General features: G+C 41.0%; 2 protein-coding genes across 2 annotated transcripts in view; both read right to left on the bottom strand.

Annotated features, from left to right (window-relative positions):
• The window catches only part of LOC139745125 (UDP-glucuronosyltransferase 2C1-like), a 100,791-nt gene extending 95,703 nt beyond the window's left edge, over positions 1 to 5,088 (bottom strand). Inside the window, exons 1-2 of the mRNA XM_071655544.1 lie at positions 4,309 to 5,088; positions 2,686 to 2,810 (exon numbers count right to left, since the gene is read on the bottom strand). Of these exons, the coding sequence (XP_071511645.1) occupies positions 2,686 to 2,810; positions 4,309 to 5,088 (905 nt within the window). The remainder of the gene's footprint in view (positions 1 to 2,685; positions 2,811 to 4,308) is intronic.
• Positions 5,089 to 10,339: 5,251 nt separating this feature from the next.
• On the bottom strand, positions 10,340 to 24,590 carry LOC139745124 (UDP-glucuronosyltransferase 2C1-like). Its single transcript, XM_071655543.1, has 4 exons — positions 23,745 to 24,590; positions 12,458 to 12,686; positions 11,658 to 11,877; positions 10,340 to 10,733 (listed from the first exon to the last, which is right to left on the bottom strand). The coding sequence occupies exons 1-4, from the start codon at positions 24,588 to 24,590 to the stop codon at positions 10,340 to 10,342; spliced, it is 1,689 nt and encodes a 562-aa protein (XP_071511644.1).
• Between the last annotated feature and the right edge of the window lie 16 nt (positions 24,591 to 24,606).

Genomic DNA, 24,606 nt, shown 5'->3' with positions numbered 1-24,606 from the left:
GTAGAAACACGAAGGAAACCTACGGAAAGCTAAAGCTTGGAAGAATTGCAGGTTTCCAAGGAAATATGAGTCCTCAGCATGATAGAGGTCGGTAATGATTTGAAACAGACCAAAGTGAGTTAACTTACTATTATTGCACACAAACAGTATACGATAGTAATAGATAGCACATGGAATCTGACAATGTTTGAATGACTATTACTAATCCAGAGTAGTCATTGAATATGACTTTGATTAACGTTTAACAAAATAAAGAGATATACTCTGAGTAATTTCATGGCACAAATAATGTCATTGTTTAGACATAATTGCATTTTTATCAAAAACAGTTCGAGTACGTGAGAGATATCATTGATATATTAATATATTCTGCCGATTGGGATATCATGAACCAAAAATAGTTTCTTTTAAACATAAACCTATTTGAAAAATTGTTTGCAGTTTATTATTGTGGATAGAAGGTACACAAATATTCCCAAATTATAAACAAGCAATTCATTTACCATACGGATTTTATTTCTGCAAAATTATTCATTCCTATGGGAGAGACTACCAGCGTGATTAGCAATTCGAATAACACATTCTTTTTATTCTAAGAAGCTCGTGTTTTAAGGGGTGGTGAATAGGTAGTCCTTAGTCACTCTGTAAAAAATACTCAACGGTTTTCTAATCCAGCTCATGTAACACAGTTGAAAAAAGAAAACAACAGGAGATCAGATTTCGGGAGTTACACCTGAATTCGAATGGCTGGCTATTCACTGTTTCTTTAAACAGAGAATAACGAAGTGTATGCCTGTGATTATTGCACCAGCAAGCAAAATCACCCGCCTTCTCGTTCTAGTAAAATATCGGCTGACACTCCTGTAGCCTGCTTCTTTCCTCAAATAATTCCTGCAGAATGTCCCTAGTTGTCTTCCCGCGAAAACCAGCACGCGGAACACGAGGTAAATGGAGAGAGTAAGAAAACCAAAGACGTCCAGTGAGGAGGATTGCCAGAAGTGCAAGTCACAGCTAGATGGTCGTAAGTAGCCTCCGCCGTGTTGCAGAATGAGTTCGATCCAGTGCACTGCGAGGTCCATGGGACGTAGAGGGCGCTCCTTCATGATTGCCGAGACTCGGCGAGCATTGTCTCTGAAGCTGCGGTTGAAAAGAAAACGGCTCATGATTATGCACATGTATAGTAGCATACTACATTACACTGATATTCAAATGATTAGTAAATATCAAAAGTCTGTTATGTCTCAGGAACGAGAATTTTAAACCAACATCGTAATAATATTGAATAGTTGAAGAGCAATGTATCATTGCTTACATTATACACTTAGGCCTACAATTTCTAACAAACAATAAATAACAAAAGAACATGATTTGTGTAATGCATGTATGCCTTGTATTTTGTTTCCATCTTTTGTTTTGGATGGAAATAAATGAAAACTGCATTGAATTGACTTTGTGAAATTCTCGTCCATAGTGTGCATGTTGTATGGGTTTTAAGTTCTGTTTTTTGTTGTTGCTTTATTATTGTCTGAGAACAAAAAGACTGAAGCAAGAGGCGGAGGAAACTGGTAAAATGCGTTCACCGTTGTGATAAGAAAAGCCTGTGAAAACACTGATTAGTAATTTATGTTGTCTGGTGGAATAGTCTGTGAAAGGATCGTCTTGGTCACGTGACAACAGCCATTGTCACAACATGTTCTACCTGTGATTATTCATGACCTCAAGGATGGAATGGGAAAGCCCCTCGCTCGTAGCGCGGGAAAGGTCTGCCGACATCCCGAGACCGCGCTCGAGCACACGAGCCGCTACATCCCAGCCTTCGGGGGCTATGGGCATGACAACTACTGGTACGCCGTGGTAAACGGCTTCGTAGAGACTGTTCGTTTCTCCTGAGAAAATGAGTAGTTTCACTGCCCCGTGGCCTGAAAATAGGTGAAATAGCGGACAGGAGAGGAACAAATGAATTTACATAATTGTGTATTACATCGTCATCCAAAAGATTTAATTTACACCATACACCTAAATACGAGTACAGTTGTCTGTGTGACAATACAGTTCTCTGTGTGAAAACACGTATAGGGGGCATGCTGGGAACCGTTTACAACAAATGGAAACAAGAAACAAGTTAATTATACAACTTCAGAAAACACCTCGGGATGATTTTTAACAATTCATTGAGAATACGATTCGCATGTAGCATTTAAAAAGCATAATGCTTCATACTGACTTCGGTTTGGTTGTGCTGGATACCTGCAAATTTCTAGGCGGGGGAGGTTGGGAGTTATTAGCAAGAGAAGGACTGAATGCATGAGTTTATTTTGCGACATCTGTGTGTACCAAATGATTTTTTTTTTCACCGTCGATGATTTTTTAATCAGGCATCGTTTATCATATTCAGTGGTATCAATTCTGTTCAGTGCTTTAAGTAATCATACCTGTGGTATACAGGCCTGCAATGAATGCAGCTCAATGTGGATGACAGCATTTGTCATCCATTCGGATTAAAGAAAGTGGAAAAGGGGTTTTCCCAAAGAGATCTTAGGGTTATCTCTTCGGGTTTTTTCTTACTTACCAAGCAAGTCATTTTGCGGACACCACTTCACGAGTTTGGTGTTCGCTCCCAGCAGAACGCCCGAAGGCATGGGCTCATGCGTCTGCCATATAACCGCCTGGGGTATTGCAGCAAGGGCTCGCGAAAGCTTGGTGAGGTCAGATATCTGAATCCCAGATTTAGCGCCCGCACTTGTGTCTTTGGTGCCAAGGGTTACGAGTACGACGCCCTCACCCGTCGGTGATATCAGTTCCATCCAGTCCTATAACACGTGACAAACAGTACACACTAAGAAATCAGGGTTCAAAATTGAACCTGTGGGGCTGGCGTGATACGTGACTGACGGAGAATTAAAGCGTCATTGATCAGGGAGAAATTGGGACAAAAAGTCTTGCATAAAAGTATAGTATGATAACATCTATAGTGGTTTATTTTAGTAGTTATCACATATCAAAATTTTGTGTATTCCGAATGCAATTTTTCTACATACTGCTGGATAAGTAATGATGCTATTGGTCTCTAAAGATGAAATGTGTGCATTTGTTAATTTTATCAATATTTTATATGTCACATTTACAAGTGTACATAACAATGAAATCTTGTTTGTTTAAGAACGAATACATTCTTTAGAAAATGTTCTTTCAAGTGGATTTTCTTGATCTTAAAGCTTTGGTGTCTGTTGCGGTGTTATTCTTTACTGACGTCATGCACAGAAGTCAGTTAAAAAAACAACGAAAAAGGCAAGAGATCAAGCAAGATTCAATGATAAACTAGGTGGTATCATAGGACATTGTTTTTTACACAATTTCATAATGTAGTTTGATCCATTGTCCTTTTTGGAGCAAGTACAAAATAAGTCTTATAGACTTCGTCTTGAGGTGCATCTATTAAATCTAGAGCTGATTGCCCTTACCAAAGTTTACCACAATGAACATAATTTACAAAAATAAGTATATTCATTGTATATTCAAATTAACTGAAAGAAAAGTTTGAAGTAAAGGAAATGGGGGAGGTCTACTAAAATGTAAAAACCTAATTCCTCAAAACCACCAACGTAAACCGGGGGGACAAAGGTTGCAAACTACATGTAGCTGGGTTGATTACCGATCACTAAAATAATGTTGAACAGAAGAATCAGACGTGGGGGTGTAATGAATGACCGCATCTGAATAGGGCAGGAATGAAAGTGATGAGAGAAATAGAGTAAGGTCAAATGATTATGGGTGACAACCTGAGCTACACAAACACAGAACTGAACTATACCAAACCAGAAATGAAAAGGACTTAAACAAAAAAAGAACACTCAAATGTCATCTTGAACGTCTTAATCATTATGATCACCAGTAAACAATTTTAAACAAGAGCCCAAATGAACACTCATCCGGCTTACTCTTGAGTGTTAATTCCCAACAAGCGTGTGGCTGTCTACACCTGTAAAACTATTCTGACAAATCAGATCGAACTCTTCTCTCATCCAAGACCCTTTTTCGTTTGCTTAATTATCTTTTTTGACTAAATTTGCTTTTCCTGCTGAGAAACAGTTGAAATAATCAGCGATTAATATTCCCTCATTGGTTTTGAGTAACCGGTGTTAAGACATAGCACAGTTTAAACCAATTGCTATACAGCCTAACTACATGAATCACTTGAAGAATATGGAGATTCCTGACTCAGACAGAGAAAAGAATCAAGCGTTAAATGATAACTTAAGATTTTGATGAAAATTTTGAAAGTATAATAGACATTGATCGCAGACTAACCTCATCCAGCGGCTTTGGGTCTCGAGTCGTCAGTCCGCCAACTGCCACGGCGTTCGGAGCCAGTGGAAAGGGAAAGTCTATAGCGAAGTCAGAATTAATTAAGACTAGCTGAGCGTTTGAAATCACATGATTGATGGGGACTCGAATTTCGTATTTAAAGTTGAAGAGAAATAAATATACGTCATTCGCTATGAAAAGTGAAAGATCTTCGTAAAAGGAGGAAATTGTGTTGAAAACGCGTTGACGAAAATTCATCTTGTGCGATAGACCGGATGAAATCTCTGGAAAATAGGCGGTGGTATCGGGCGCCCCCACGCGGCGGGAGAGGGAAGGTTCGATACCCCTGGGGACAACGAGAATGTACGGGACGTCAAGTACGCCGGCGAGCAAAATAGAGCAGCCCTTGTGCGCGTCGACGATCAGGAGGTCGTAGCGCACTCTTTGGTTTCTTTGGGTGAGTACGTGGTCGAGTAAGAAGCTGCACCTCGTAAGGCTTCCAGCGATTGTCTGCTGGTGTCGGGTCATCGAAACACCGGAGTTAAAGGTCTGGCTATGAAGACAACGTCGAGACGGTGATCGGAACGGATTCTTTCTAACGAAGGTCGTCGTGCTATCAGCAAAGACATCGAACTTGAGGTGGGAATACGCAGTGTCGTCATTCAGCTCCTCGTAGTGGCAGTCGCTGACCAGGGCGGTAACACAGTGCCCGTTTTTCACTAATCCTCGAGCCAGCGCAGACAGCAGGGAAAAGTCGCCATCAGTTTGCTTTTCGGAGTACATCAAAATTTTCGCTCCAGAAGAATGAACAACATAATTCAACCATACAGCAATCATCACATTCGCTCTAAGATACGACATTGTTGATCTTCTCATTATCGCCTTCCTTTCAGCTTTCTCAAAATGTCTGCCTATTACACGAAACAACATGGGCAAGAGCTTTCCTGAATTAGACCTAGAGGTATCCCACCAGCACGTTTTAATGTCATCGGAATATTTTTAAGAGGCTGGGCCCGGAATATGCCAGCAACTATAATACCGAACATGTCTACCAGGTATAAGAAGAGATTATGCGCTTAACATAAAAGACATTCTAGGCGATCTGAGTTACTTCTGCGCACGGCAATTGATATGACTCTTCCCTCTCTCTCCCAATAGATCGATCGTTTAAACGCTAGACAAAACAACTCCGCATCAAGCATTTATGCGGGTTACTTGTAAGTTGTACTATATCGTTAATCATCTCTTATATCATCAGCATGTGCATCTATTTTTTCTTCATAAAGAGAGAGAGAGAGAGAGGGGGGGGGGGGAGAAAGTGATAGGTGACTGAAATAAAGCGGCATGCATTCCGTTCTTTGCTTGTCATTAATTTTGTTAATGATCTGACGATTACGTTTAAAGTCATTATTTGTTTTGTTTTGTTCTGTTCTTTCTCTCTTTTGTTTTGTTCAGTAAATATTGTCGATATCTTGTATTTTGTTGACATTGTTGAAGCGCTTTGAATCTGTTTAGAAAAAGCGTTATATGAACATTGGTTATTATCACTTTCAATCGGCTCCTCTCGTGTAAATTAATTTTTGATATTTTACGTAATTGCCACGCATGCTTTGTTTTGCCTAGTCTCAGGAGATGATTTCAGTTGGAAAGAAGTAAATCCTTCCCTTCTAACCCCTCAACCTTAAAAAAATGGATTAAAAACAAAAGAAAACTGCTAATGACGACATCCAATGCCGATCACGAGAGAAGTGAAAGAAACACTCACTCCAAGAGCTAACAACCAGCTGCACAAAAACAATCACGTTATCGAACTATTATGCAGGGGGCACAATATGGTGAGGGAGCATCATCATGAAGTTGTTACAACTGTTCTAGTTGCAACTTATTGACAAATGGCCTACGTCGACGTAAATAAGCACTGAATTGATTAGTGTTTTAGTAGTAGCTATGATAAAAGAATTCATGGGCGTACATACTCGATCAGGATTCGAAGCTACGACCTCCTGATCTCCGGACAGGCGTCATCTCCACTAGACCACCGAGCTTCCGCTCGACAGCAAGTGTTGGTTCTTGTCCTTATGGCATGCAGCGGGTATACTGTGTGATTTTAATAATCATGGGCGGAAGCTCGGTGGTCTAGTGGAGATGATGCCTGTCCGGCGAGATCAGGGGGTTGTCGGTTCGAATCCTGCTCGAGTATGTATGCCCATGATTTTTTTTTTTTAAATCATGGCTACTACTTATAAAACACTAATTAATTCAGTGCTCATTTACGTCGATGTAGGGCAATTTGTCAATCAGTTGCAATGAAAACATCTCAACGGAAGATTGAATTTCATGAATTTGAACTGTTCTAGTTACTGCCGGAGAACGGCAGCAGTGCGGCAAAATTCCCTCCCTACACTAGCAAATACCCAACCAGAAATTTAAAAATCATTCTTCTCGGTAAATCTGATGGGAAATACAGGATGACAATGCAAAAAAAGCTCCCGTCTTCGGACAGATAAGACGACCTTATTTCGCTGCATAAAGTCACTCCTTCACGACCTTTAAGAATTACCTACGTGCTAGATTTTGTGGGATGTCTTTATTCATTTGAGTGTGTGAGCGTGCGTGTTTGCTGAATTTTGGCTTCAGATGACGATGCATTAGAACTGCCCGTGTGACTTTTGAACCAGAATACATCTTAGCCTGATCCCGAGGCCCCTTAATCAAACTAAGCTCGAGTCTTAGCTTGAGTTTTAAACAAACCACACTTTGTAGCCCCTTCAGCCCTACCCTCCCCCATAAAACAACAACAACAACAGCAGCAGCAGCAACAACAGAAACAACAACAAGAACGGTAATGCCACATGGTTAATAATTTACCGGCTTGTTATGATCTCAGTGATATCTCTTGATATGACGTATCTTTTTAATCTTCAGGGTGTTTTGTAATTGACATTCAGCAATTTTATCAAGTCTCCTATTCAGTCCTATATATCGAGGCATTAAATTCGATATCATTACTATTCATTGTCATTGTTTCAATTATCCTCGCAGAACGTTATAACTATGTGACATACCAGTATACTGATTGGAATTGCAAACAGGATCTTTCTCAAACTAACGCTCATCCCTCACCCTATCATAGACCTCTTTCATTTGATGCGCCGATCCCTTTAAGGGTAGTTGCCCTTTTATATCGTGATTCAAAAATATAATGTTGCTACTTTCATGACTAGTTAAGTCAAGGTCACACCACATCCCTCACAAAATTTATGACTAGACATAACCATGGAGTATGATGTTATAAGCATACACACATTTATACAACAAATACAACACGCACAAACACACGCACACACACACACACATACATACAAACACGAGGGAAAAGTATCTCCTGTGCAAATTCTCGGAAAGTCTTCCACAGGCACCCACGATAATGGAATCGTCTCCATGTTACTTCAATTTCAAGCAGAAGAGAAAAGTTAAACAAAGAGAACTGGCAATTGACGGTCACGACAACGACTGGAGGAAAAGACTAACAGCTTACGTGTCATCACAAAACAATGATTTCAAAGAGAAAATTGTTACTGAATATCACTGACTTTTTTATTATCACATTATTGCTCCACGGATCAAGCACGAGAAAATAAAAAAAAGTCAGCCACCAAGATACATATTTGTCACACTACAGCTTTTTCAAGGTCCAATGGATCTTTTCCCGAGCGATTTCTAATTTCTAAAAAGATGTTATTCGATTATCCTCATAATAAAGCCTGATATTCCCTATCAACACTTTTATAAGAATACTTTGCAGTACCACAAACATCAACGACTAGATCTATAGTAGCATTAGCAGTTTGAAAGACCGTTTAATAGCATAGCGCATTTGCATTATATTCAATTCAAGGAGTCTCGATGCAGACCCAGAGATCAGAAGAGTTTATTCAGGAATTTTTAAATCAAGTCATCCACCTTACTAGCCGACTGATACATTGAAACAAAGTCCATAATCATATACTATATTTCTTGACGACATAATACATTCCTCATCAATAGATCCTTCATTGTTCAACCATACCGCTTTTTCAGAAATTCACTGAAAAGAATAAGTATAGCAGATTACTGCAATGATCATTTACCTACTCCTCCATGTTTAATCCACGCAAAACTGCAAGAGTTTTGTTTAAGATCATCGGGTTTAAGTCGTTGCCTCGGTCCTTTGTGCATCCTATTTCAAGGAGCATTTTGGGAATCTGAAACTCTTTCTGTTAGTAGGGATAAATCGTTGGTGATGATCTGGGGATGTCGATCGTTGCTTGTTAATTGTCTTATAATAATGTAGCGGTTTTTCTTTTTTACGTAGGGTACGTGGGGGGGGGGGGGTGGGAGATGAAAAAAAAAATTACCCTAAACTTTTGATCAAACTGGATGGTAATTTTCACCTAAGCAGTTTTGATTCATGAAATGTAACCTAGCAAGCATCATCTAGATTATCATACTGTTAGTCTCTTTTAAGTCAACCCCACACAAGTTCAAAAATGTACTAAATTGAAGAAAATTCTACCCTGGATTATGGATGTATAAATTGTGTTAATTCTTTCGTGTTAGTGGAAATTTACGTAAGTCGACGAAGGTAGACTTTTTTCAATTGGAGCAGGCGATTAATTCATAAGATGGTATGTTACATTGTGTCGGAACTCCATATATCCTTTCATAATATGGGAAATATAACAATGATATCTCGGAGGCGCGGACCTATAAAACACGTATGGGACAGACGGTCTACATTGGTCTAGCTACTATCTGACCTGCTACCAACTTCAAATAGAGAAATATTTGAAATGTCCATAACTTTCACCCAAGCATGGGTGAATCTCCCTCTTGACACACAGTGCCACATATAAGAGACATGCATGTACGTCATAAATAAAACAATTATGATTATCACAACTAGTTATTGCGCATCGTTAAGTATATTACGTTCTACTATCACTCTTTGCATGTCAAATTGTGACAGTTTTCTTTAAGAGTTTCTTGAAAAAAAAGTGATTACTGATGCCATCATTATTGAGTCTAAGAGACATAATAAGGTCATTGGCATTGGTGTCGTTTTTGTCACGGACATTTTTGCGAGATGTTGTTTTCGCGAATTGACACAGAGGCCTATACATAAGTGCACTACTACCTTAGTGCATGGCGACATTTTCGCGTGTTGTTAAATCTGCGGTCCGACTGTGAATCGCAAAATTCGCGAAAATTTAACCCTGTAGCGAAAATAACATCTCATACAGCAGTATGTTTATATACTCCAGTGACAACACTAAATTTCCTATTCTATACAACAACGAAATACGTTTTTTCTGAACACTACCAAGAGACGGTTGGTATCAGGTCTCAGATATCGAAGCTGAAACCGTCATGTCACTCTCTCTCTCTCTACGCGATAGAATAACGAGTAAGTACACACTCTTTTCTTTACATTATACATGAAGTTGAACAACTACGATTCAGGGCTAATATTTTATCCCTATATAGCAAGGTCATTTTCGATAAAAGGCAGTAATTGAACACAACACACATTCGGACGAATTGAGTTAAATACTGGCAAAACGATAAGATCGATGCGACAATATTCTGATGTTAATTATTATTGCATGGGTGTATAGTCTTGTAGGTGAGTCAGAATGGCGGTCTTGGTTATGAGTAACATCGTTACTCATGACGTCATGGTGATGACGTCACGAGTAATGATGTTCTCGTTACCCCAAATGAGCGCAAAGTCACAGACTTCATAGACTAGTCTTTTGGGAATTAGACACTCACAGTGTGGCTAAAATGTCCGTGAAATTAAATGCATAAGCAGGAGTTTATTAAAAAGAACCACTTTAAGAGGACGATTAACTGATGAATAAAACAGAACTATACCACAACATCAAATAACTGCTTTGCAGTGTATGAAAATCACTAAACTTAAACAGGTAATTATTTAAAGGCTGCCGCTACCATCTGATGCGACATAGCGATTGTGAAGAGAACGCAACAGTCAGACTTTAACGACGCTAGAAGATGTCCACCTCTTTCTTAGTCTTCCCGCCACGCCCCAGCCGATGCTACTGCCGATGACATGGCGAAGACCCAGGGGGGAAAGACATCTCAGTGGCAGCTTCAAACAAGTAAAGATGGCTGCAAGAAAGTGCCTGTGATATCGTCGCACCACGCAGAATTTTAGAACGCGATAGGAGAGGTAGATGAGGAGGAGAAGGAAGGCGTAGACGTCGAGGGAGTACACCTGCCAGATGTAGAGGTCGGTGCGCGACGAGCGGAGGTAGTCGCCACCGTACTTCATCACGTGCTCGATCCAGAACGCCGCCCGCTCGAGCGGCGGTTGAGGGTGAGCCTTGAAGATGGCAGACACGCGCTGAGTGTGATGCCGGTAGCTGCAATAGATGGACAAATGGGGTGGAAATCGGCAAAGATATCGACTATTAGATTGGCAAGCAAGTATTTCTATACGGGCTAAAACCACAATCCCTGATCTGAACATATGAATTGCTAGGGAAAAAAAAAAAAAACATAAAAAAGGTACGTTTATGTAGGCACAAGTTTAATGTGTAGCTAATGAGAGAGAGAGGGGGGAGGGAGAGAGATACAAGGACATATCAATGTAAATGAGTGAATGAATGGACAGATTATTACAAACATAATGTTGATAAAGAGATACTCTGAGTTTCAACGGTATTGTCTCAACTTCAATTGTACGTAATTTACATCTTATATATACAGAAGACAGCATCTGCTAGATATCTATAGTGGAGCGAGAAACAGTGTATAATTTGAAAACCAAAATTGTAGAATTTCTAAAGCGTTTAAAGAAAATTTGTGTCATCGTTAGCAATATGAAAGAATAACTATTTTCTTTTTTATTCAGAAAAGCGTATCTCTTAATAGTCTCTTAACAAATACATTATTCACACTGACCTGATTGCTTTTGTTTTGTTTGTTCATTTCCATCTGAGAACATGACTGGATAGCCCATATTCAGCTACGTTAAGCTGGTCTTCCATGGTCCAGTTAGATGTGAGGTGGGACCACTTCACCGGGTTAAACACCCTGTTCTCGCGATGAATGTATGAAGCGGGATCTTTTACGTGCATTACCTCCATAATGTCCTATCCGAGGGACAGAGTGTTTTGCCTCTTGCTAGAGGGGACGGTATGCTTACACACAACATTGCTCAGTGAGTCCAGACTCGGGTTCGAACCCGGGCCGCTTGATCGTGAGGCAGACGGGTACGCGCTACCGACTGAGCCAACTCACCGCCCTGACTCTTTCTCATGTGTTGAGGAAATTAGTACACTAACCTCGAATTATTGATAACCGTCTGTATGGCGAGCGTCAGTTCTTCACTAGTGAAGGAAAAGAAGTCGACGACGACGCCCATCCCGCGATCGACCACGCGCGCTGCAACGTCGGGGTGATCGTAGATCAGCGGCATGACCACCATCGGGACACCGTGGTAGAGGGCTTCGTACATGCCGTTGTTGCCGCCGTGAAAGACAAGCGCCTTGAGACTTGGGTGTCCTGGGTTATTGCAAGTCATGGAAAATATGACATTGTTTATAGTGTTAATAGCAATCCAACAAAAGAAAAAGAAGACTCTAATAGCGATATCATGAATATTTTATTGACAGCATGAATCTATTTATATCATTGCCTTTAGAAAGACCTTGAAAGATTGAAGGGATGTAACATTTGATGGGGAAGTTAAATTTCATTGATGGGGGAATACTCCTGGACACTGTTTCACAGAATTGTTCGTAAAGTTACGCACGACCCTACTAACTGCTAAAGAATGGAAAGCCAAGATGTTTCCTAATCATTTTAAATTTCAATAGCTAAATTTGAAATTTGTAGATGATAATGATTATTTTGTACATTCTAACACATGTTTTTAGTTGAAAGTCTTTTTTTTCCCCCAATGTAGATGAAATATTGACGTAACGTCATACTTCGTCAAAAACGTAGGGGTGGGAGTGTTGAAACATGATATATAGCACTTTACATTCCAGTCGTTCGTAAAATGATGCATAACTTTACGACCAGCTTTATGAAACAGGGCCCTGGCGTGCGTTCAGAAAACGAACTAAATTGTGCAATGTACCCAAAAGATCATTCTGTGGCATCCATTTCACGATTCTGATGTTGCTCGAAAGCTGAAGCGAGGCTGGCGGTTCTTCCTTCATCTGCCAGACGATGAGTTGTGGGATGGCGGCAAAAGCGCGCGCAAATTTTTCCATCTCGTAGGGCGTCATGGCAGAACCCGCGTAGGTGCCGAGAGTGAAGAGAACCACGCCGTGTTTTCCCGATGACTTTACGAAGGTTTCCCATTCCTGTCAGAAATCAAAGAGGATGATATGTCATGTCTGCATTATAACATCGTAATTTATCATACGAGTTTGACAAATACGAGACTCCGATTCAGTAAACAAGATCACACCATGGCAGAAAGTTAAAACATATTGACATGTTCCCTGCTAAATCCCTAAACTGTATACAGATCCCCAAAGGACCCCACATACAGTACATGGTTAACGGGCACACAAAGAAGAAATGAAAAACAGAGACAAGAGAAAGCCATATTATGGTGTTTAACTCATTTCTCGGACTTTTCACCCTCAGTACGAAGGATACAATCCTTTGGACGCTTTTTCGACTCCTCAGTTGTTCTTTCTTCATTCATGCGTTCTTTGATTCAGGACTGGTGATTACGTAGAATTGATCATAGCTCCACGCTGCCACTCCTATGAATTGACCATTAAAAAAAAATCATTAAATTTACACTGTCGTCAGCTACACGAAAATTACAATCACTGATTTATCATCCCTACTGCTGCGTTGGAAAGGAAAAGTGGGATCAAGTCTAGTAATGGAAGGGCAATTTGTTCAAGAGTCTTCGCCTGCCGAGTAAAAGAGTCGATACACTGCGGACTTTTGTTGTTTTCTTCACAAAATTGCACCGGAAGTGATCGATAATAGGTAGAGAACAGACAATACGATTGGTCGGGTGCGCTTTGGGTAATGGACGTTTTGTTTGGGTCACTTCGTCAACAATTGCCCGGACGTCCATCGTCAGCTGCACGATTACTCTCCCTCGAAAGTCAAGTCACAAGAGAAAATCGCTCCCAACTTCGTGTACACATTACGACGGAAATTGATCCGAGTACAATAGTCCATGGGCCAAGAGCCGAAAAATGGGTTGTTGGTACCACCCGAGGTGGCAAAACCTTTTTGGTGTCATTTTGTTTGTCGGACATAGATATGCTTATCAAGCTATGATAGCATTTCCAAATGAGTAGCTTAGTCATAATAAATGAATTTTTAACCAATTTGGTCTCGTTTTTATATCCCTATACTTCTGAATCGACACTAACCGCTATACAAATACGAGCACTGCCTTCTGCATGTCCACAGGTGTTCTGTTGTAAACGCGGTGCGCTTAGTCTTTATTCAAAGCAGCGAAGGGAATATCCAAAGGGTTATGATGTCCACAGCTGTCACGCGGTGCGCTTAGTCTTTATCTAGACCAATGTACCGTTAATCATATCTAAAGTTCCTAATAAAAGGGATTATCTATACTGTTTTTATACCCCCCTCTCAACAAATACATCAGTTTTAAACAAAAATCACTCTGTTCATTTACAACATTATTAATTATAATGTATTGTAGTGTACCAGTACATTGTTTTTGCACAATCTTTCATTGTTGGATGGAAATAAAGCGACATTGGCGTGGTAATAGCGTTTTCACCATAGCGTTTTCACCGGAAAATGATAAATAATTGAAAAATACGCTAGAATTCACTAGAAATTGCTTTTTTGTTGTTGTTGTTTTTAGATAAAGGGATATCGTCGATGGGGTGACAAGACCTCGTATCTCAAAAATGTCAAAATTTTTTTTTTTGGCTTAATGGTCAAATAATGGGTCAAGTGATATCTTGGCCAAATCCCAAAGGTCTTACTCCAAAAATGAAGCCACCATGACATGTCAAAGGAAAGGCTTTCCCATTCACTACAGTGCTTTGGCCGCCATGTTTTTTTGCTCTCCTGAACATTTGTCATTTTTGAGATACGAGGTCTTGTCACCCCAACGACGATATACACTGTATTATAAGCTTTGGATATTCCCTTCGCAGTCTTGAATATTAGACTAAGCGCTGTGGACATCATAACCCTTGGATATTCCCTTTGCTGCCTTGAATAAAGACTAAGCGCACCGCGTTTACAACAGAACACCTGTGAACATTAAGAAGACAGTGCTCTTCTTTGTATAGCGGTTGGTCTCGATTCAGAAGTACAGGGATATAACAACGAGACCAAATTGATTTAAAATTCATTTACTATAACTAAGCTACTCATTTGGAAATGCTATCATAGCTTGATAAGCATATCTATGCCCGACAAACAAAATGACACCAAAAAGGTATTGCCACCTCAGATGGTACCAATATCTGGCCTGGCCCATGGACTACAAAGATAATTTGGACAGACACTTCCATTCTATTTGCTTTAATGACACTGGAATAACAACTGCAAAAGACGCTGACACGCTTTTGGTGTCACGCTCTAGAAGTTTTTGGTCCCTTACCTCGTTCTAATAAATCGAATGACTGAATTAGAGTCTGGATCACGGTTTGAGCACGCTATAAGAATAACCTTTCCCTCTACATGTTTAGGGTTTTTTACAAAGATTCATCTCTTGAAATATGACTGCCAACAAAGTTTTAACTTTGGAATTGCTTTGAAAATAACGTTGTCTTCCCTTTTTGTAGTTCATCTTTTGCTCTATATTAAGCAGTACCGTTTTGTTTCAATGCATTCTTCGATCTGCTCCGATTCTATAATAGTGTCTTATGCTGCGCCACTTCCGTGGACGCGATCTGTGCGGGCCTTGAAAATACTTGTAGTTCCATTCGGAGCCAAAACACTCACCAGTGCTTCGTACTCTCAGTTATAGAACTGTCATCCAAAGGATAAGATATCGAAATCATTTTAGCATCACTTGACTTACAGTATTTTACACAAAAATAAATGACGGCAAAAATGGACATAGATTTGTAAGTGTATCCCGATAATGATGGTGCTTGTCCAGTATTTGTATGTACTGTAACTTGTGTGATTTTTAGTTCATTCAGACAAGTTTATAAGTTATTGTCTGCAAAAATTATTTCTGATCATGCACTTTAGTAATGTTTATCATCTGACTTCTGTTTTATTAACAGTGAGAAGATTTTCCATTTAGAAAGCGAGCTCAATAACTGATTCTAATGACATATTACAAAACATGTTTTCACATCCATATCTGTATTCTGAAAGCAACGGCGTAAATCCATACTGAGGAGTGGGGGGATGATCGGCGATAGTCACCATCACCACGATTACAAGCCCATAACCGAACCGGCGCAGCCTTGAGGGGGACGGGGAGGGGGTGAGAGGAGCTTGGTAACCCCCCCCCCCCCCCACACACACACACACACTTTACAGGGATCGGATGTCTCACTCTTTTGCATGAAATATAAAGTGGGAGGAGAGTGATATATTTCTGACAAACTGTTACAAGCGAGCTTGAAAATTTTGACATTTTACAGTCCCAAAACTGCAGTTTGTGACTGTATTTTGTCCGCTTTGGAAATTAAGGGGGGGGGGGCACCGGGTGAAACTGCCGGCAATTACTGACAGCAACATCAAGAGAATGGCATAACAATAAAACGCGAGCGAGCGAAGCGAGCGACCTTGAAAATTTTGGCATTTTACAGTAAAAAAACTGCGGTTTTGGGCGGTATTTTTTCGCTTTGGAAATTAAGGGGGCGCACAGGGCGCAACTGCTGGCAGTTCGTACTGGCAGCAACATCAGGAGAATGGCATAACGATTAAATGCGAGCGAGCGAAGTGAGTGAGCTTGAAAATTTTGACATTTTACAGTCCCAAAACTGTCGTTTGTAGCTTTATTTTTAGCTTTGGAAATTAAGGGGGAACACCGGGCGAAAACTGGTGGCAATTACTGGCAGCAACATCATGAGAATGGCATAATGATTAAATGCGAGTGTGCGAAGCGAGCGAGCTTGAAAATTTTGACATCTTACAGTCCCCAAAACTGCCATTTGTAGCTATATTTTTCGCTTTGGAAATTAAAGGGGACGCACCGGGCACAACTGCTGTCAATCACTGGCAGCAACATCAGGAGAATGCCATAGCGATTAAATGCGAGCGAGCGGAGCAAGCGAGTATTAAAATTTTGACATTTTGCAATCCCAGAAAATGTCGTTTGTAGCTGCATTTTTTCGCTTTGGAAATTAAGGGGAGGCACACCGGGCGAAAACTGCTGGCAATTACTGGCAGCAACATCAGAAGAATGGCATAATAATTAAATGCGAGTGAGCGGAGCGAGCGAGCTTGAAAATTTTGACTTATTACAGTCCCCAAACTGCCGTTTGTAGCTTTATTTTTAGCTTTGGAAATTAAGGGGGGGGGGGGCACCGGGTGAAACTGCTGGCAATTACTGACAGCAACATCAAGAGAATGGCATAACAATAAAATGCGAGCGAGCGAAGCGAGCGAACTTGAAAATTTGGCATTTTACAGTAAAAAAAACTGCCGTTTTGGGCTGTATTTTTTCGCTTTGGAAATTAAGGGGGGCGCACAGGGCGCAACTGCTGGCAGTTCGTACTGGCAGCAACATCAGGAGAATAGCATAACGATTAAATGCGAGCGAGCGAAACGAGTGAGCTTGAAAATTTTGACATTTTACAGTCCCCCAAACTGTCGTTTGTGGCTGTATTTTTTCGCTTTGGAAATTAAGGGGGAGCACCGGGCGAAAACTGCTGGCAATTACTAGCAGCAACATCAGGAGAATGGCATAATGATTAAATGCGAGCGAGCGAAGCAAGCGAGCTTCAAAATTTTGACTTATTACAGTCCCAATACTGCCGTTTGTAGCTATATTTTTCGCTTTGGAAATTAAGGGGGGAGCACCGCGCGAAAACTGCTGGCAATAACTGGCAGCAACATCAGGAGAATGGCATAATGATTAAATGCGAGCGAGCGAAGTGAGCGATCTTCAAAATTTTGACTTATTACAGTCCCAAAACTGCCGTTTGTAGCTATATTTTTCGCTTTGGAAATTAAGGGGGGGGGGGAGCACCGGGCGAAAACTGCTGGCAATAACTGGCAGCAACATCAGGAGAATGGCATAATGATTAAATGCGAGTGAGTGAAGCGAGCTTGAAAATTTTGACATCTTACAGTCCCAAAACTGCCGTTTGTAGCTATGTTTTTCGCTGTGGAGATTAAGGGGGGAGCACCGGGCGAAAACTGGTGGCAATTACTGGCAGCAACATCATGAGAATGGCATAATGATTAAGTGCGAGTGTGCGAAGCGAGCGAGCTTGAAAATTTTGACATCTTACAGTCCCCAAAACTGCCATTTGTAGCTATATTTTTTGCTTTGGAAATTAAAGGGGACGCACCGGGCACAACTGCTGTCAATCACTGGCAGCAACATCAGGAGAATGCCATAGCGATTAAATGCGAGCGAGCGGAGCAAGCGAGCCTTATAATTTTGACATTTGCAATCCCAGAAAATGTCGTTTGTAGCTGTATTTTTTCGCTTTGGAAATTAAGGGGAGGCACACCGGGCGAAAACTGCTGGCAATTACTGGCAGCAACATCAGGAGAATGGCATAATGATTAAATCCGAGCGAGCGGAGCGAGCGGGCTTGAAAATTTTGACTTATTACAGTCCCAAAACTGCCTTTTGTAGCTTTATTTTTAGCTTTGGAAATTAAGGGGGAGCACCGGGCGAAAACTGGTGGCAATTTATGGCAGCAACATCATGAGAATGGCATAATGATTAAATGCGAGTGTTCGAAGCGAGCGAGCTTGAAAAATTTTGACATCTTACAGTCCCCCAAACTGCCATTTGTAGCTATATTTTTTGCTTTGGAGATTAGGGGGGGGGGGGCGCACCTGGCGCAACTGCTGTCAATCACTGGCAGCAACATCAGGGGAATGGCTTTAGCGCTTAAATGCGAGCGAGCGGAGCGAGCGAGCTTTAAAATTTTGACATTTTACACCCCAAAAACTGCCGTGTTTAGCTATAATTTTGCGATTTGGTTTGTCCCACTTTTATGGGGGAACCATCCCCCCCCCCCATCGACGTCTCTGCATATGAGGGAGCTTTTGTTAAGTGAAAGATCTGCTGCACTCTCTTTGACAAATTAGGGAAATATACGTCAATCTCAACAGTGTACTTATCGAAAGGGATCCAGTATAGCGGAGCTTTTGCATGTTTATGATTGCAATTCAACGATTTGGTGCATAGTTCTGGCGGTATTTGGACAATAATTCCATTAAGAAAGTTCGAAATTTGTCCTCATCTCGGAAATTGCTTGGGGGATAAATGACTTGCCTGCCTAAACACTTTCGTAGGGGCGGGGCAAATGCCCTTTGCCCCCCCCCCCCCCCCGAGATATTCTCGACGCCCCTGATCTTCCCTGGGTATACCATAGATGTATGTTGACTGAATCATCAGTCACTGTCGTTCCTCATGAATGATTCAGGAAATGGAGGGGGTTCAATTATGGCAATATAGTTTTGTTATTGTTTGTTTGTTTGTTTTCGTACATATTTTGCAGATGGTCCCAAGTTACTCTCGTCTTAGCATGTTTACATGTAGGCCTACACTATTTGACGTTGTCAACGTCTGAGCCATACCTTACAGTGTATGTCCATGTCCGCGAGCGAGCGAAGCGAGCGAGAGCTTGAGAAAATTATGCATTCGATTTCCTACAAGATAGAATACTGTTCAGCTCTGTTACCTGTCTGAAGGCCGGCGTACAAACGTCATGCAATATGCCAAAATTGATACAATCACATTTCTGCTTCCTCCATTTTATTTTCTTCAAAATTCAGGGGGGGGGGGGATGATTGTACAGGCCATCCCCCCCTCCTCCATTTCAGGGGGGGATATATCCCCCCATCCCCCCCGGGATTTACGCCCATGTCTGAAAGAGATATAAGTAAATAACCTACTTGAATCTCTAGCATACACTTTTGTACCGACCAAAAGTTAACCTAAGCTCTGATAATGGGAACTGTATACACTCCAAGTACTGAAAGAAAGAAGCATTGGAATAAATAGCTCTTCACTATTAAGAACTATACCCATAAAAATGTTAATACATCCGGTTATGACTTGCATGGGCGTGTAATAGGGAATAGAAGAGGGGCTGTGTATGGGTGAGGGTGCAATTGATAGGGGGGGTGGGAGAGGGGGCAAATGTAGAGGGAGGAGGGGGAGAGGAGTAAGGACAAGCAGGGTGCAGAAAGTTTGTTGACATGAGGGGATTGAGTTACTCATCGCCGTGTGGATCGGCTTCTTAGTTTCCTGTCTGCCTTCTCCCCGCGTGAAGCAGAAGAGAGACTAGGCACACGGCGAGAAAGAAACAGAGAAAACCTGAGAGGGTTAGGTTAGAGAATGAAAGGGAGATACGTTGCCTTGGGAACGCATAATCACCACAATGATCTCAATTCACCGTGACGTGGTGCTCCTGTAGGGCATGTGGGGTAAGAAACTAAACACGGTTTCTAGGAAACAATAATCTCTGTCACCTCTTGATAAATTGCAAATGAAACGAATGCTATGTTATATCATGTACATACTGGAATAATATCCCACTTTATCTTATCAAGGTAACAACACTTCCTGATATGTTTCGAAATGCTTTGATCATATTAACAATCGCAAATTAGGTCCTATTCAGTAAGTCAGTCATCGCATATCATTGTAACTCTTTTTATGGCGCAAGCTTCCTTCTCTTAAACATCACTTATTAACAGCTACGGTACACCTTATTTGTTTTTTATTTTGTTCTTCTAACATATGAGCATTTTTACAGTTCGAGTGAGGGCGGACGTGTATTATTTAGCAAAAAAAAACAAAACAAACAAACCCAGAAAAATATGTTTTCGACGCGCGAATATACGGAAAGACTCTCTTAAGAGGGAAGTGAGTAGTTAAAGCCCATCTTTCGGTGTCGAGGCGACAAAAAATGGCAGCCGAAAGTCCTGCAGTCAAAAGACCCTAATTGGTGACGAAGTGTCAGTTGACGACGCGTTGAACTCCAAATAACCGTTAATTAAACGTATGGCACGCCGCATGTAGCGTTAAACATTGCTACGCTTTTCAATCATTATCGTCATGATTTTGTGTACGCGTACGTGTAATATTACAGCTATACTTCCCCCTTTTTTTCTGCATATTCATGCCAAATGAAAGTCGCATGATAACAGTTTAAAAAATCGAAATTTGACGGTAGTTATATCCAGACACCCAGTCGGGAAGCAAATTCAGCAATAACCATTAAAATAAGAATCTAAATTCAGTGATGTTTCCAGCTGAGACAAATCTTGAGATACTAACAAGTATAATGGAATCTTCTGCTTTTCTACAAGCATACATACACATACCAGTCATACTTAGAAACGTGCATGTACACCGTTGTTAATGTTCCGTTTATTAACATTGAGTTATTTCACTCCAATACCCACCCCACCCGCAAACTTATACTGATCGGCCTGCATATTATCGGGAGTATGTAGTATATTGGATACGCATGACGATTGTATCCACGAGCCTACTTCAGTGCACTGTACAGTATGTGACCAAGAATTAACGTCCTGTGGAAAGTGCTGCAAGTCTGGAAGACTACTTAAGTTGCGTCAAGAATGGAAGCACTATAGAAACTGATCAGTCCATTGGGGGAAATCATTGACGCAGAACCTCTGAATATTGAAAGATACATGAAAATTATAAACTTCAACGGCAGTACCATATATATTTTTTTATTCATCAGATTTATCATGATGTAGAAGCGTGTACTCTCAAATGCTCAAACTGTAGGTTGTTGTCATGAATAAAGCCAGATGAAATTCCGCTGGTAGCAAGTTTCTGATATTGGTACTTTGAATTCTAGAGGTTCTCTGCGCTCTTCGATAAGTTATTATCAGTCTCATTTTAATCTACGCAACCTTTCACCGAAGGGTTGGAAGGCTTGCCATCAAACATTCTGTCAAATGGACAGACTGGGGGGGGGGGGGGGGAATCTCAATAAAGTTTAGATGCGATCAAGCATTTCAAACTAGAATGAAAAAAAAACAACAAAACACATGACGCATAGCAGGTTGCCTAAAGTAGTAATCCTGTCAATGCTGATAAACACCATTTATCAGAAATCGTAATTCAAGCTCTGGAATGTTTTGTAAAAATTAGATGCCAGCATATTTCACGAAAACCAGATTCGTTTTAGCTGTTAATTAGTAAAGATCCGGAGACTACTAGAGAGTGTGATGTCATTTGTGGACAACAGTATAAAGAAGAATAATGAGAATTCCACACACACACACACACACACACACACAACACACACACACGCACACACACACAGATTCCTTTGATGAAAATTACACATTTCATCAGCTTTGATGTTGTAATATTTCATTCTTCTTTTTGAAAGCGGTTAGTCAAGGGCTCTTTCATTACGCTAGAAAAGTGAAAGTATGTTGAATTTTCTTTATATTTTCTTTATATTGTTGTCCACACATGACGTCATGAACTCTAGTAGTCTCCTGCTTCCGTGGTTCCAACACTAAAATTTTGACAATTCATAACTTTTGCATCCATTGTCCGATTTTCTTCAAACTTTCACTGATGTGTTCCACTGATGTTGCTGCTTGCACTCAGTCCAAATTGCTCTTTGGGTTTGGGTTTCCTTTAAGGCAAAGATGGTGTCACAGGGAATATTTGGATTATTAGTTGATTAGCAATCTCTATTCATTGACAATTAGACGTTCGACACAACCGCGCAAATCGTCGAAGACGGCACTCCCTGGTGCAGTAAGACTAAGGGTAGAGGTCTTGGTATGTAATAGAGACAGACAGACGTCCTCCTTCTACACAGAGTTTGTGTGGCTGTTTAGTTGCTGGTTGATATTCGAATATTGCTACTATCACTGGTATCGACACCGACCAAAGAGTAGACTTAATTGCCCAAGCTGTGAAAATGCGTTTATACGTCTTTGAGGTGATGAGCAAGCTGTAATACGGGAATGAATTTATGCTGTCCACCAGCATGTTCTATAGTGCCTGTCATATCAAGTTACTTCAGGTCAAAAATAAAGAAAATAAGTAAAGCTATGCTACCAGCAGAATCCGACCCGATTACCAGTCGTCCATTTCTTGTCCGTTGTCTCGGAGCAAGTGTGTGACATGCCTATTAAAGCTGATGAACCTATACTGGTACCCAATCCCTGTATCTTCGAGAACGCTCACTGAATGTTAAGAAGTGTCAATAATGGTTTCCCCGCTGTAGAAGTTGACGCTGTATGCTAAGATTATTTCCCAGTTTTGCTGAAATATCCTCCAATAATGCATTTATTTGTATTTTATTCGTTTGTTCTTTAAGTTGAAAATCGCACTTGTTCTTTTCGAAAGTGCAAATTGATATTCCTTATATTGCTCTCCTACCACTGCCTACGCAGGAACAATCATGTCGTCACACGTATCCTGAACGTCGATGCGCTTTTCCTTCGTTCAGAGAGTATCATCACGCACGTGTGTCTTTTTAACCAATAGCTGACACGTTTCAAAGATGGCGCTTCTGTCTATACGCTTGAAAGCCGATGCTTGTAATGCTTAATTAGATGTTGTGTGAATGCCCGTTTTAAAACTTTCTTCCTCTCAGTATGGTAATCATTCATCTGAATTTGAATTAAAGACAAATTATCTAAACAGGAATAAGTTATACAGTGTAATGTACCGGTGTATAATAGTCTGACTGTATGTAAGGTATTGATTCACGTTTTGTGTATTCCTTTAAGAAGAATCGAATGGTTCGGATGCTCATTTTGTTCGAAGCCTTATTTCATAATCAAATAGCATTTTTTTTTCGCAAAATAGCACATTATCCAAGTGTAAAATGATAATGATGAAGTTGGGTTTCAGATTGTTCTGATCAACAGCTTATATATATATATATATATATATATATATATATATATATATATAGTCGTTACATGACGCGACCAGGGGTCTAGGTATGTAAGAGAATGAATTGCAATGACTGCAACATGCAAACTTGCAGTCACCATAGCAACAGCCGAAAATTGTTTAGTTACTCACCTGATTAGGTTTCATAACTGCATTCATCAAACTGGAATCGTTATGAATTCCTTTTGTTGCATGTGATCACTTTATGAAGCGGCACTCTGATACTGGTCACTGAGTCATTGTGAACAGACATTGCACTGTAATAAGAAGTCCGAGACAGTGGCACAACGTGAAGCAATATCTCTCAACAAAGAATGAAATGCAAAGGACACTTTGAAATTCTTACCTCACTCAAAGGTTTGTTGGGCCTTGTTGTGAGACCGCCGACCGTCACGACGTTGGGTTGTAATGGGAAAGGAAAATCTACCGCGAAGTCCGAGTTGACCAGCACGAGCTGCGCGTTGGACGCCAAGCTCCTGATCGGGGTCGTTATGTTGAAGGAGAAGCTGAGCATGAAGCTAAGGACGTCGTACTCGAAGAAGACGACTGCGTCGCCCGAGAGTGCTGCGATGGTGTTCGAGACCCGCTGAAAGAAGCTCATACGGTACGAAAGACCTGTGGACATCTCGGGATAGTAGGTGGACGTATCAGAGATACCATGTCGTCTTGCAAGAGAGGGCTTGATCCCGCTGGGGATAAGGATGACGTACGGGATGTTGAGCCGACCAGCGAGGAACAGCGAGCAAGGACTGTGGCCATCGAACAAGAAGAGATCGTACCGGACTGCTTTTCCAACGAAGTGGTCAATCATATCCCTGCAGTTTCGCACGAGGGAGGTCACCGCAGGGGGCATCCAGTGAAATAAGTTACCAAAAGGTGACACTTTTTTCTCGACGAGATACTTAGCGTAGATTGCAGGCCAATCCCTCGATAAACTCGTCTCGCTCTCACGAAAGATATCGAAGTTGAGGTGCGCATGTTGCGGCTCCTTCGTCTTATAGGCGTAGGCATCGCTGATCAGCGCGGTAATCGTGTGTCCACGGTCGACTAGGGCCTTCCCAACCGTCGACAGAACGGAAAAATGGCTGCCGGAGTTGGAGCCCGATGTTATGAGAATGTTTGCCGCTTGGGACAGTTTACATGCAAGTAGAAGAAGGAGAAGAACTCGATAGAGTGAAGTGACGGTATGCATGTTGCGGAACACAATG

Source organism: Diadema antillarum, unplaced genomic scaffold (assembly GCF_040938485.1).
Source record: "Diadema antillarum isolate AM-2024a unplaced genomic scaffold, OU_Dant_1.0 seq00001234_RagTag, whole genome shotgun sequence".
Classification (NCBI taxonomy): domain Eukaryota; kingdom Metazoa; phylum Echinodermata; class Echinoidea; order Diadematoida; family Diadematidae; genus Diadema; species Diadema antillarum.
The sequence above is the reverse complement of the archived record's forward strand: the minus strand, read 5'-3'. Positions and strand labels throughout refer to the sequence as shown.